This window comes from Eptesicus fuscus, chromosome 20 (genome assembly GCF_027574615.1).
Source record: "Eptesicus fuscus isolate TK198812 chromosome 20, DD_ASM_mEF_20220401, whole genome shotgun sequence".
Classification (NCBI taxonomy): Eukaryota; Metazoa; Chordata; class Mammalia; order Chiroptera; family Vespertilionidae; genus Eptesicus; species Eptesicus fuscus.
Window position 1 is genome coordinate 40,202,928 of NC_072492.1, and position 14,900 is coordinate 40,217,827.

Below are 14,900 nucleotides of genomic sequence, written 5' to 3' on the forward strand. Positions count from 1 at the left end.
GTTTCTGTACCATAAGGTATCAGCAGGGAGGCTGTGTTCAGCTGGGAGGATGTCATTTGAATTTTTGGTGCTGTTGGCTGTAGCATTCAGTTCTACACGTGGTCTGTTATTTAGTCCCTCACAAAACATTCAGTTCAACTCAACCTTCCAGTTTGGGAATACTGTATGTCAGCTGGTTTCCAAGAATATTCTGGAAGCTGCCAGAACATTCTGCCACATTTTTTAAAAATGTTTTTATTGATTTCAGAGAGAGAGAGATAGAAACATCCATTATGAGAATCACTGATTGGCTGCCTCCTGCACACTGCCCTCCCCCCCCCCCCCCGCAACCTCCCCAGGAGCCCACAACAGGGGCATGTGCCCTTGACTGGAATCGGACCCAGGACCCTTCAGTTCACAGGCTGATGTTGTATCCACTGAGCCAAACCAGCTAGGGCTTTTCTACCACATTTAAGTAGTCAGAAGTCCAGCCCACACACGAGATGGGACAAACTGGCCATCTCTGGAGGTGATGTACTGCACCTCTTTTGTGAGATGAGTGTAGGTTTCTAATAACATCGGAACAGAGTAAATATAAAGTGAGCTCTTCCCAGAAACAAAAACCCAGTTAAGACGAATTTCTTGGAATGAACATGATTTGTCAAGAACAAAGGTGTTTATCTCTCACACAGATCATCGGAGGGCAATGGAGCCAAAGTTGTGCAATGGGACAGGTTATTTTCTCCACTCTTGGGCACAAATAAACAAACCCCAAGCCCCGAAGCAGTGGTGGCATGACCCGCATCTGTAAGGATTGCACAAGACGCAACTGATAGTTCAGCACCAGGGACACTATTCATCACTAGACAGTCCTTTGTTTCTTTCTTAGTAATGTTTATTGGTATTGTTGAAGATGCCACAAAGAAAGGCAAAGATACTGCCCCCAACACTAGGAAGCAGTCTGAAAGAGGATGTCACACGAATTTGTATCAAAAAGTGCTGAGGTAAAACCAGTGATCCAACTGTCACTGCATGATCCCAATGCATAGCTAAAATAGTTTCTAAAATTCTACAACTCCTAGCACACATCACATGTAGTTTTTCATTAACAAGCAAAACCCCGGTATAGAGTTTTCTACATATGTGCACCTGCAAGGCTGCAGGAAACGAATGTTCAAAGCCAGCGAGCCAGGCCTCCCCCTCGTCATTTTCCCTCACTGAATGAGTTATCAGAGCCTGCACACACCAAGAACTGTTTTTCGGTTTGTGAAGGCAGGCAGGAAGCCAGATCCCTGCTTTCTCAAACCAGGGGACCTGAAATCCTAACCCCCATCCAGGAAAGGGCTCAATTTTTCAGCTATACATAAATGTGTGCAGTTTCGTTATGTGAATTTTAAAGAAGACTCAATACCTATATTTTCAAAAGCAAGGATCACTGCTGAGCTGAGGTGCTTGATCTTAGCACCTCTCATAAAGTCTCTTTAATGTCATTTGGCAGGCATGTGTAGGACCACCCTGAAAGTCACTTAGATCCAAAAAGCCACTTCCCACTTGTTTCAGATTCCAGAAGGAATGTGTACTGTAAGCAAGCTGTAATCTATTTCCCTACACTGGCTTTTCATATGTAGTTCCAATCTTGACCTTGAACTTCATTTGAGGACATTCCTAACCCCAGCTAGGCCTGCCCAGAACTAAAGAGATAAACCAAAGCTGAGGACAAGTCAAAGCATCATCTTGCTTTATCAAGGGTACACCATGTTAAAAATTAAATGACTCATTATTCCCTGGTGAGAAATGGGAGGCCAGGGACAGAGGCTACCAGATAGCACTGTCAAGTATGGAACTTGGAGTCTGAAAAGCAGGGCTCTCATTCCGCTCCTGCATCTCAGCAGCAAGACCTGAGCCGCAAATTTCCTCATGTGGAAAAGGGATAGCATACCCACCTTGCAGTGATGTGTGAGGACTGAAGGAAACCACTAAGTAAAGGGACGATGCTTACCTAACAGTTTATTCCTCAATCAGCAGCAGAGCCAGAATGGGCACAGCTTTTCCTTCCTGGGTTAGGTCTCTGGCCCCCACCTGCTGCTTATAGAATCAACTAAAATCCTTTGTCCAAAAGTTTTCACCAGTTCCATTATTTTCCCTGCAGTGGAAGCCACTAGAAGCATGGGAGCCTGTGGCTAAAGCAAGGAAATCTAACGAGGAGAGGATGATTAGTCAGGAGCCGGATCCAGGAATAACGCCAGACTTGCTCTTCTAATGAAGGAGCCTAAGCAGCTGAGATTCTTTCGTGCAGATAAAAAAGGAGTCAGAGGGATAGACCGTTTTACTGAAAGTTGACAAGAAAGTTTAACACTGTTCCTGTGATTTAAACCAGAGAAATCTTCCTTTTACAGTAGGTCCTTGAATAACACCATTTCGTTCAATGTCATTTTGTTATAAGTTGACGAGATGCGGCAGGAACTTAACTCTGTTTATATCAACTAGCTATGGTACAACTGGTTTTGGTAACATAATTTCACTTAAAGGTGCAGAACCTATTGCTGTTAAGTGAGAACTTACTGTATCCTTATGTAAAGAAAGGGGGGTGGCAATCAGTAGAGGTTGGGGACCGGGACTGTGCACAAAGCTTCAGGTGCCGTGACCTCTCACCATTCCATGCCCATGGTCAATATTACCGACTTCAATTGGCTCAAAATGTGAAAGCATAATTTCCCTTTGATGCAAATATCTAGAACAGTGAGATTTGGGCACACATCATATACTAATAAAAATATTAAGCGTCATTTTATTTAAGCTTCCCTTCCTGCCACCTCCCACCCCCCATAAGTGACACACAGGACTCTAACTTTGCAGAGGGGACCCTTAGCTGCCCGCAGGGATGGGTTCTCACCACTACTGGCCATGGTGAGCAAAACCACCCCAGCAAATACAAACCCCACCCTCCTCCTTTCCATCATAGAGCTAAGTGGCCAGCCTCCCTTCCCCTGCACTGGGTAAACACTGCAGGAAAATAGAGCTACTCTCAGGAATCAGGCAACCCGAGAGTCAATGATGAGAAGTGATACAGCTCACTATTGGCTAATGAGCCTGGAGATGAGGAGGGATACACCTATTCCCACCTTCCCACAAGCATCAATTAATTGTAGCCCATCTATCCTAACTCCCTACTGATTCATTTGCCCTTGAAATCAGAGGAAAATGAACTTAATGAAAAAATGAATAATACTGACTAGTCCTTGCTCCACATACCTATTAGTTGGAACCAAAGGAAGGCAGAGAATTTATTCCACCACCTGGACAAGTTCAGAGTAAGCATACCCTCTGCAGATAGGCTGCATCACAGAGAAAAGATATCCCACAGCCACAAACCACATCCCTTGATAGTTTACCGTTAGAGAAAACAGATCCCAAGTGCATTTCCTATTAGTAGCAGATGAACTGCACCATCTTTGTAATAAGAGCTCCTGGGTGAAACAGACTTAAGCAGAGAACATGCTTTATTGAGTAGATATAGAACAGCACATTCTACCCCATGTGGGGAAGGGTTAGCTTCAATAAAAGGCCTTTACCCTTTAAGAAAACCCCCAGTGAAGTTGCTTTTGGATAAATTTTAACAGTGACACTGAAACTGGCAGGGAGCTGCCATTGAACATGCTTAAAATTAGCTCCCCCCAACCCACAGTGAATATTAAGTAGTGTACAGCGATGACAAGAGAAAGGCACAAATGACCAGAGTCGGGATTGTGGTGAGGGCTCCGCATGAAGACAGCAGTGTTATAGGCGATCAAGTTGGGGAGGGTGACATGTCATACATCAAAAGCTGCCCCAAAATAGCAGGTTATAATGGGCTAGAGAGAAATTAGAGGGAGCATTTCTTCCTTCACTTAAATACCACCAAAGAGAGGAGATCAGAGGAGAGGGGGATGGTGGCAAATCCCGAAAAGGAAATGGAGTTCTTGGATGAGCACAAGCACTTTAGCCTAGAGGGAGGGTGAGGCACTGTTGAAGAGAAGCAAACCTTGGCGGGGTGGCCCTTCTGCCTGGTTGAGTCATGGGTGGAGATACTTTTCAATTAGTTTCCACTTCTCCGAGGATGTTCAGACAAAAATCAGTGCAACTTATGTGGAAGTAAAGGTGTGCATATCAGACTGGTACTGGTGAAAATGGTTTTGCGGTTAATGAACCAGTTAACATGCAGCATAAAAGGGAGAACTGGAAATTATTTTGGCACCTGCAAACATAAAAAGGGGCATGGAGTCAAGAGGGAAGAAAACCTTTACTATTGGGCACTTTCTGGTGAGGCAAAAAGCATCCATTCCCTTCCACCAAGTAGTGGCCCACTGCCCACAGGTGAACTCAGCACAGAATCACCACCTCTTCCCTCTCTCCATCTCATTCAGATAGATGATATGCTGTTCTCAAGACTAATCCCTGGGTGAAGCTTCAAAAGTATTTGGCTCTGGTCAGCCTGATACTGATCAAAACAAGTCTTTCCATAAAAATGGAGGAAAATATTTAAAGTGAGATGAAATCCAAAAGGAATGGACCCCTCCCAGCACACATACTCAGAAGTGTTACCTCTTCCCTGCCCGTCCAAAAAACACATGTAAGGAATAACTGGAAAGGTCCCGGCAGTGGAACTATATTTGGAGGTCTGGCGACCAGGCGGCAAGAAGCACTAGTACAAGTTTAGAAGACACAACACAACCTCATGGGGCTAGAGAACATGAGGAGAGAACCGGTGACTGGACAGGTACAGTACCAAACAGAACACCTTGGGTCAGTGCTATGAGGGACCTGCACTCAAGTCTAATATAGATCCCATCCGGGCAACCTCACTGAGGCCGAAACAACAGTTCCTCAGAACCAGCGTCTGCAGTGTACATGAAGGTCGGAGCCAGGACAGTCCTGAGGGGGATGGCCTTCCCAAAGGATACTGTACTTGCCAATCACAAGAGCAACAGAAATGACAGACAGATCCCTAGGGTACGGATTCCTACTGCTGGGGTTCGCTGGCTCAGAGTAAGAGGTCACTTTAAGTGCCCTTGGGAGGGGTCCATTTTAAACAGCTGGGATCCATGGTTTTATTGGAATTGGATCTCTTGGCCTCTTTGGCTATCCACTCATCAATCAGGTCCTAGAGGAGAAAAATGGGAAAAATTACACACATTAAACTAAAATGGCATTATATATGAATTCCAACATGATTGTCAGCAAAGGAATCACCAAGGTTTAATAATATACTAAGGTGCAAAAAATTATCTTTAACTTATAAAAGGCTTTACTACCCTAATCCATTTCTTCCTACTACAGCCTTAGTAATAGCTGAAAATCATTATTCATCTTGCCTAATGATGTATTTATAAATATGAGTCAACTAAAAATATTTTAAATGGCCCAGACTATGTGGCTCAGTGGATAAGCATCAACCTATGAACCAGGAGGTCAGTTCCGTTTCCCGTCAGGGCACATGCCGAGGTGCAGGCTCGATCCTCAATGGGGGACAAGCAGGAGGCAGCCAATCAATGATTCTCTATCATTGATGTTTCTATCTTTCTCTCCCTCTCCCTTTCTCTCTGAAATCAATACAAAAATATTTTTAAAAAATTAAAAATGGATTTGAGATGGCTTTCTGGAAGGAATTTAAAACCACTTTCACAAGCCCTGGAGTTTATTCATTCCCCTCTACAGATGAGTAATTTGCTCCAATCTAAGAAAATTATTGAATAATAGAAGTGTTGTACAACATACAGCTGCTTAACTAGTGCCATCCAAATGAGACAGGAGCTTACCAAAAGCTTCTGATAGGATAAGCCAATGGAGGCATCACTGCACACTAAAAAATGAGTCCATATAAAAAGGTTCACATAGTCAAACTCCTTTAAGAAGGGACGGTTACCTTCCCTTAGGGCAGTGGTCGGCAAACCGCGGCTCACGAGCCATATGCGGCTCTTTGGCCCCTTGAGTGTGCCTCTTCCACAAAAGACCACGTGCGGGCGCGCATGTACAGTGCGATTGAAACTTCGTGGCCCATGCACAGAAGTCAGTTTTCGGCCTGGGCGAGTCTATTTAGAAGAAGTGGAGTTAGAACATTCAAGGGGCCAGAGAGCCGCATGTGGCTCTCGAGCCTCGATTTGCCAACCACTGCCTTAGGGTGATTAAGGCCCCACTTTGCTCTTTAGGCTTCCAGGAACATTCATTAATGAGCAAGCAGGCGATAAAAACTTACCTGTCTCTTTAAAACTAGGTGTTTTCCTTTCCAATACTTGAGCATCTGAAGGGCTTGCAGAGTGCTGACAATGTCCACAGGATTCACAGCTGTCTCCTGGCTAATTTCTGAAACAGAAGATCTACTAAGAACCTTGCCAAATGCAGACTCCCCAATCAAGCCCCCTCCGAAAGCCCTCCCCCTTACAGGATGTGCAAATGGCCTCCAGATGGTTGGAGCATTTGATACTCAACCCAACCTGCTCAGAAAAAGTTTATGAAGCATTCATTTGACCAGTCCAAATAACTACACAAGATAGACATTACAGCAAGAAACCACTCTTGGCCCCTACAGAAATCAAGTTCAAAGACCCATATTCAGTGGGCCTTCTGTTAGGTCCAGATAAAACACAGAATGGGGCGTTATCTTTGCAGGTTACAAAGCATGAACAGAGCCAAGTGGAAAAGTTAAAATATTCAGTGGAGTTAACATCTTGGGTAACAACCATTCTAGAGTAAAAAACCAACCTTTGATAGAAATCTCTTTGCCTTGGAAATTATGCAGGTAACGAAGAAGCACTTCTTTCCAGTAACTGCGATAGCTTATGAGCCCCAGATCTGAGAGGGGACGTTCTGGGGACCCAACTTTTTCTTCCACTTTGGAAAGCAAATAACCTGCCAGGGAACAAACACAGGCTTTTTTAATTTTTATTTTTTTGCTTTTTTTATTTTTAATTTTTAAGGTATCATATGTGTACATATCTTACCATTGCCCCCCCCACCCCACTCCCATATATGCCCTCACCCCCCGAGTTTTGCGTCCATTGGTTATACTTATATGCATGCATACAAGTCCTTTGATTGATCTCTTATCTTCCCCACCTCTCCCTAACCTTCCTGCTGTAATTTGACAGACTGTTTGATGCTTTACTGCCTCTGTATCTATCTTTTTGTTCAAGTTTATAATGTTCTTTATTATCCATAAATGAGTGAGATCATGTGGTATTTTTCTTTCATTGACTGGCTTATTTCACTTAACATAATGTTCTCCAATTCCATCCAGGTTGCTGCAAATGGTAAGAATTCCTTCTTTTTTATGGCAGCATAATATTCCATTGTGTAGATGTACCATAGTTTTCTGATCCAGTCATCTGCTGATGGGCACCTAGGCTGTTTCCAGATCTTAGCTATTGTAAATTGTGCTGCTATGAACATAGGGGTGCATATATCCTTTCTTATTGGTGTTCCCAGTTTCTTAGGATATATTCCTAGGAGTGGGATTACTGGGTCAAATGGGAGTTCCATTTTCAGTTTTTTGAGGAAACTCCATACTGTTCTCCACAGTGGCTGCACCAGTCTGCATTCCCACCAGCAGTGCACGAGGGTTCCTTTTTCTCTGCATCCTCGCCAGCACTTGTCGTTTGTTGATTTGTTGATGATAGCCATTCTGACAGGTGTGAGATGGTACCGCATTGTTGTTTTGATTTGCATCTCTCGGATAATTAGTGACGTTGAGCATGTTTTCATGTGTCTCTTGGCCTTCCTTCTGTCTTGTTTGGAAAAGATTCTATTTAGGTCCGTTGCCCATTTTTTTATTGGATCATTTATCTTCCTTTTATTAAGTTGTATAAGCTGCCTAACACAGGCATTTTTTAAGCAACACCATATCTCATCCTAATAGAAAAGAACAATGTGCCAATATGGAAGAAGTTGTATGGAAGTACTCTACAGTATCAATTAGATTCAGACAATTTCAGTCATTCAATGGAATACTATATAGCCGTTGTAGAGTATGCTGCCTTTGTATAAGCAAAAGGGGAAGAATGTGTATTTGCATTTACTATAATAGACATTGAAAAATTCTGAAAGGCTAATAGAAACTTTAATAGCAATTGTTATCTGTAGGTGTGAGTTGGGAACAGGATACATAAGAATTGGGATGGAAAGCCATTTCATTATATAGCTTTTATTTTTCAAATTTTGAACTTTAATAGATTATTGGAACTATACCTAAAGAGGGCATGAAAGCTCTACACTCTTTCCTCATACCTTGCCCTGTGCATCTCTTTCACATGGAGGTTTATACTGGTATATATGCCTATCATATCCTTCAATAAACTGGTAAAGGCCCTGATGAATTTTTCTAGTCCTGATATTGCCTTCCCCTAATGTAATCCAATTATCTTAAAAAGGTTTTCAGTGAGAAACCTCTAAAGATGAAGAGCTAAAAAAGAAAGTTTCTCATCAGTCCTTCATGCTTTCTCTTTCAATGCTATAAAAAGTCTTTGCAACAAAGTACTAATACATGCTACAGCATGGATGAATCTCGAGAAACTGATACTACATGAAAGAAGCCACACAGACAAGAGAACATACTATATGCTTCCATTTACATGAAATGTCCAGAATGGGAAAATTCATGGAGACAAAAAGTAGATTAGCTCATAACACTGTGATAACTATGTATGGTATCACATGAGTACTAAACTTACTGAGTAATCATTTCATAGTTATATAAATGTCTAATAACTATGCTGTACACCTGAACCTACTATGTCAACTGTAATGGAAAAAAATTTAAAGTATTTAAAAAAAGATTAGCCCTGGCTGGCCGTTCAGTTGGTTGGAGAGTCATCCCATATAGCAAAGATTGCAGGTTCGATTCCCAGTCAGGTCACATACCTAGGTTGCAGGTTTGACCCCTGGTTGGGACATGTATAGGAGACAACCAATCGATTTCTCTCTCTCTCTCCCCACCACTTGCTCCCTTTCTCTAAATCACATTAAAAAACAACAACAACAACAACAAAAAAACATCCTTGGGTAAGGATTTAAAAAAGTAGATTAGTAGATGCTAGAACTGGTGAGATGGGGAAATGGGAAATTAATCATTGCTAATAAATATGAGATTTTTTGGAGGGGAAGATGGAAATCTAAACCTGGATTGTGAAGATTATCGCACAACTCTAAATGTAGTAAAAAAAAAAATCACTGAATTATACATTTAAAATGGATGAATGTGTGGTATGTAAATAACCTCAGTAAAGTTGTTTTAAAAAAATAGATTATCTCAGTACTACCTATGAAGTAGGTGGGGGAGACCCTAATCTCAAGAAGCCTCTATCTAAACATTTACCATTTAACACTATGGGGATACAGTCAGCAAAATTCAGTCTGGGAAATACTGGAAAATGAACCTGCTTTCTGCAACAACTAAATAGCAAAGAAAAAAAAGAGATGGAACTTTCAGATTAAAAATGTTTTACAAGCCACATCTATCAATTCCAATAAATCAAATCTATCTGGCTCTGAATAACAGTAAGATTTTTTCCCTAAAGAACAAAAATCACAATATAAGGGTATTTTGAATACTGTAATTTATAATATTAAGAACTTTTTTGGGTGTTTTTATATGTAAGAGACCTTATCTTTTAGCAATTATTAAAATAACTGAGGATGAGAATATAGGTAAACCAAGATTCCTGCACCGGCGGGGTCCCTCAGCCTGTCCTGCCTGCACCCTCTCGCAACCTGGGACCCCTCAGGGGATGTTGCAGTGCCCGAAGTGGCAGGCGGTGGGGAGGAGCCCCAGTAGGGGTGGGCACCGCGTAGCTCCCGCTTATCCCAGCCTGCCACCGCTGCTGCCATTAAAGATACGTAATTTCCCCCGCCTAGAATTCTAATTTTGATTAAAGTATGTGGAATGACAGTGAACGCAATAAGATACAATTGATTCTCGTTATTCATGTTCTTATGTTCTAAAAAGTCCCTGCGAACACTAAGTTATAAAATACTGAATCATTGCTCCTAGGAAAATAGAATTAGGTTCCTGCAAGCCTCTAGTCACATTTTCGTCAACCAATCAATATGTAACCTTTTTATGTATTTCTGTTTAACAACACTTGGTTTAATATATATTGTTGATACAGTAACTTTGAACTTACAGCACAATAACCTATCCTGAATGAAGTGTAATACATGTTTCTCTGTAATGTACATCAAAGCCTTTCTAGACAGTATTTCAGCACGTTAGGTGCCATTTGAAATCAGCAACAAAAATAGGAAAAGGTGACACTAACAGGCCGTAGGAGGAACACCTGATCATACCGAGAGCTGAAACAAGGCACCCTGTTTGACCTCAGGTGGAAATGCGTGGCGACTATCCACAAACGACAGCAAAAGTATTGCTGCCAATACTCTGCCAAGAGTATTGATTTTGGGGTTACAAATAAAGTTCTAGTTAGTAGGCAAATTCCCAAATACAGAAGCCACAATTAATGAGGCCCAAAGCCTCTATCAGGTATACGGCTGCCTCTAGAAAAGCCCTTACAAAGCTGAAATCCCCAACACCCACGAACAGATGTGATGTCTTATGCATATATGGTCTGTTCATAAATCTCAAGCTGGGATCATCCTAACAACCTTACTTTATTCTCCTCTGTATCTCTTACTATCAGCTACCAAGCTCAGGGTCCTGTATTCAATGTGTACCAGGCCAACTGATGATATTCAGGTTTTGCCGACTTGCTCATTCACTTAATATCAGTATACATAGGCTACAAGCCAGGAATTGTAGAGACCACAGGACAAAAAGACAATATTCACATGTTCCCTGCCATACAGAGCTTAGCAGTTTCACTTACTGAAATCAATGAGCATCTTGCCATAGCCCTGCCTCATGTACTGAGGCATAGTAAGGATACAGGATACATTGTAGTTGAGGAATGAATTCTTCTCCTAAAATCAAGAACAAACAGATGAGCAGGTCATACGGGTTTAATACTAAAGGTGTCAGCAGTCCCACAGATACAAAATAAGGCTGCTTGCCAAGTATCTGGCTAACCAGTCCTGGGAGTGGCTGTCCGGCTCACAGCGGTCACTCTCCTTAGGATGGCCAACGCCATTCACCCCAGGGTTTCCCCAGCTCTGAGACCTCCAGGCCCATCTTAAGGGGTGACTCTGGGCTCTTCATAGTCACAGAGCAGGGCCAAGGCCAAAAGGATTAGACTGAGAGTCAGGCTAGAGCAGCTCCCTTCAAAAGCAATTTTTCAAAAGGGGGCTGACTGCCTACTGGTGAAGGGAGAGATCCCCAACAGTAAGTCCCCATTCTGGAAGGAGGTCAAAAACAATCCAATCATATGTTGTAGGATTCCACTTATGCAAAATGTCAACAACAGAGACAGAAGGGCTGGGAGGGGATGAGTGGAAATGGAGTGTTGCTTATGGGTACAGGCTTCCTTACTGAGGTAATGAAAATTGACAACTCTGTGACTACACTAAAAATCACTGTACACTTGAAATGAGTGAATTGTACGGTATGGGAGTTATAGTTTTAATAAATTTGTTATCTTAAAAAGTCATAAACACATTCTGGCTTTGAGTCTTGAAAGGCACTGTGGCATTATCATGGGAAGAACCCTATTTTTTGTGTTTTGTTTTTTTCCAAAAAATATGGCAAAAGAAATATACTCCTGGTTTCGAGCTAATAACATGGAAGAGGGCAAAGCCAGGAGAGTTGGCTTGACTACAAGTTGTGGGTTGTGGGTTAGTAGGCAGGGCTCTGGCTGGTAATTAATAGGCATCTCCAACCCACAAGTCCAGAAATGAATAACCCAGAAGCTTTTAATAAAGAATGGCACATTTTCATTAAACAATCTTTGATATGGATTTTCCTTTTTTTTTAAAAGGGAAGGGCTGTCATCATTATCCAGAATATGACCTTTTCCTGTCAGTGATTTGCGTTCCCATGTGCCAACATCAATCACCCTGCTCCAACCATTAGCTTCTTAATCTCCAGATCCTGCTGACCTTGGAAAAATATCCAATCAGGTGACAGCCAGTGTTGTCCGCTTCTGTCATAACATAGAACAGGAAGGGCTCCACATCGTAATATAATGTTTTGTGGTCCAGAAAAAGCTTGGCCAACAGGCACAGGTTTTGGCAATAGATCTGGAAGCAGAAAAACAGAGTTCAAGTGTGGGCCAGTGACTCCTGAACTTATCAGATAAAGGCCTAAAATTAAAGATCAGACCATTATAGTTAATGAAGCAGAAAGTGTGTGTTTTGGCCAACAGAAGAGTTCTATCTTCTTTACAAGGTGAGATGGACACAAAACAAATTCCTTCGGAAACCTGTCAATGTACAACCACCCCACTTTCTTAGGGCACCACTTTTTACCTTGTTTTTCTTGCCATCCACTTCAAACACGGATATTGAACCTTTGCGATATATCTCATCACCAGGTGGGTGTTTCCACACACACTTAGCCTGCAAGAGAATGGAACTGATATCAGGGAAACAAACCTTGCCAGCAAGATTGCTGCTCAGAAGCGAAAAGAACTACAATTTTAGTCAGCTGAGATGACAGACAGCTGAACACACTTGAGAACATGCAGCAAAACAAGATTTTTTCAGTATAACAACTTAAGGCTGCTAAATCACTGTAATATATTTAGGATATTTTCTAGCAGTTTGGAATAAGTTTTCTGGATTATATTCTGGCATCGTTTCAATCCATGAGATTAAAACCATCTACTACATGAAAGCCAGATAAATAAAAATAGCCTTGCTTATTAGAAAATGCCTCGCAACAACAGGAAATCCTTAAGCAGCTTATTTCAAGCAGCTTAGAGTTGTTAAGATAGAAGTACTTTACTCTCACCTTTACCAATAACTTCTCTGGTTGCCCCCAAGTGTCCCTTTGTTACGTAAGGAAATAGGAGCAAATCCTTCTGTGCAAAAAAAAAAAAAGTGGGGGAAAAAGCAAGGCAGCCTGGTTGAGCAGCAGGAAGCTGGGACAGGCTGGGGTGGAGGGCGGCCCCCAGCAGCACCGGCAGGGCACTTGGCCACAAGGGGGCACACGGTACCCCTTTCCTTACTCTCAATCGTTTATTTAAAGCAGTCAGCCAGTCATTGCTGTAAATCAGCGATTTTCAACCTTTTTCATCTCATGCACACATAAACTAATTACTAAAATTCTGCAGCACACCAAAAAGTATATTTTTTACCAATCTGACAAAAAAAAGGTATAGTTTTGATTGATTTACAAAAAAAAATAATAGTAATTACCTGTCCTTTTTGTTCCAAGGTTCCTTTTTTAAAAAATCAGGCCTACATTTGTTATAAGAATTTCTGGTACCAAGAATTAACCAATCAGCTCTGGCTGGTGTGGCTCAGTTGGTTGTGCGCTGTCCCATGCACCAAAAAGGCTGCCCATTCAATTCTGGTCAAGTCACATGTCGAGGTTGCTCATATGCTCAGGTTGTGGGCTCAGTCCCTCGTTGGGGGTGTTCAGGAGGCAGCTGATCAATGTTACACTCCCACACTTCTCTCTCTCTCCCCCACAAAAAAAATCAATAAACTATTCTTAAAAAAGAACCAAATAATCAGATGCAAACTTATTATTCAACCTGACCAATAAGATGCAGCTCTATTATATGACCTATATATCTATGGTTCAAGACAGCACATTCACACTGCACAGACGGCTATTGTGTTGCCTATCTTTTTTGTATTTGACAATCTAAGGGGAAAGATGTCAGTGCCTCTGACTAAACAGTCCATTATTGTATGTTTTAAAAAGTTCTTGCAGCACACCAGTTGAAAATCACTGCTGTAAATAGGTGAATTCTTGAAAGGTTTGATGTAAATACATTTAGAAAGCATATGTACATATCCAGAACATTTTCCATTATATTTTATTGTGACTTTTGGTCAACTTAAGAATCACGACCCGCCCTAGCATGTTTGGCTCCGTGGATAGAGCGTCAGTCTGTGGACTGAAAGGTCCCGGGTTCAATTCCGGTCAAGGGCACATGCCTGGGTTGCGGGCTCGATCCCCAGCATGCAGGAGGCAGCCAGCCAATGATTCTCTCTCATCATTGATGTTTCCATCTCTCTCTCTCCCTCTCCCTTCCTCCCTGAAATCAATAAAAATATATTTAAAAAAAAAAAGAATCATGACCTAATTTGTCACATGCAAATCCAAATATTAATTTGAATTGCTTTGAGAAAGTTCCATCTATAGTTTGTCCCTATCACCACCACCCCTTTACTCATGTGGCTTTTCCTAAAAAATAGACAAACTAACACATTTGTTTAGAAACAGAAGCCAAACTGGGCCCATTCAATGATTATGCCTGAAGCAATAGGAATTAGAAGTATGGCTTAAAGTAGGTTTTTATTTCCTAAAATTTGGTTTTTGTAATTCATATAATACAGTAGAGATCCTCAAAAATTCAGAATGTTTACCTGACCTTCAGATTTATCCAGACCCTGTTTTCTCCACCTATTACTAGTTCTTGCCCCCTTTGGCTGTTTTACTGGTTAGTGCCACTAAATAACCAGAAATAAAAAGAAAATATGGCAAAAATGGTAAGCAGTTCACATCAATAAAAATATCAGTCTTACTTTCACATAGCAACACCATATTTTAGTTTATCTCCATGGTCTACAATCATGGAGACGAGTCCTTCTGATACCATATCCCCTGTGCCGTAGTGTCCCCTCCCCACCAGTCTCTGCCCATCACCTCCACTCCAGCACTCTAGTCTCACCCCAAGTCGAGCATGCCAGAGTCTGAAGGGCTTCATTCATAGGAGTGGTTCTGGGCCACAATGTTATAGATTGTGTGCTTCAGAGTTGGAAACACACACCAAGAAAGTATCACCAAACTGGGGAGAAGAATGTAAGAACAGAAACCATGGGAAGCC

The 14,900-nt window shown here is 41.8% G+C and overlaps 1 protein-coding gene across 5 annotated transcripts in view; it reads right to left on the reverse strand.

Moving 5' to 3' along the window:
• Positions 1-852: 852 nt before the first annotated feature.
• KAT7 (lysine acetyltransferase 7) overlaps positions 853-14,900 on the reverse strand; it is a 36,117-nt gene continuing 22,069 nt past the window's right edge. For 4 of the 5 annotated variants that reach the window (XM_028128677.2, XM_008153718.2, XM_008153717.3 and 1 more), the window contains 6 exons: positions 12,367-12,456; positions 11,998-12,138; positions 10,833-10,926; positions 6,718-6,864; positions 6,212-6,318; positions 853-5,119 (listed from right to left, as the gene is read on the reverse strand). In XM_028128677.2, the coding sequence (XP_027984478.1) occupies positions 5,018-5,119; positions 6,212-6,318; positions 6,718-6,864; positions 10,833-10,926; positions 11,998-12,138; positions 12,367-12,456 (681 nt within the window). In that variant the 3' untranslated portion in view covers positions 853-5,017. Of the gene's footprint in view, positions 5,120-5,881; positions 6,048-6,211; positions 6,319-6,717; positions 6,865-10,832; positions 10,927-11,997; positions 12,139-12,366; positions 12,457-14,900 lie in introns of all 5 variants that reach the window. The other variant, XM_054709793.1, reaches the window with a different exon arrangement.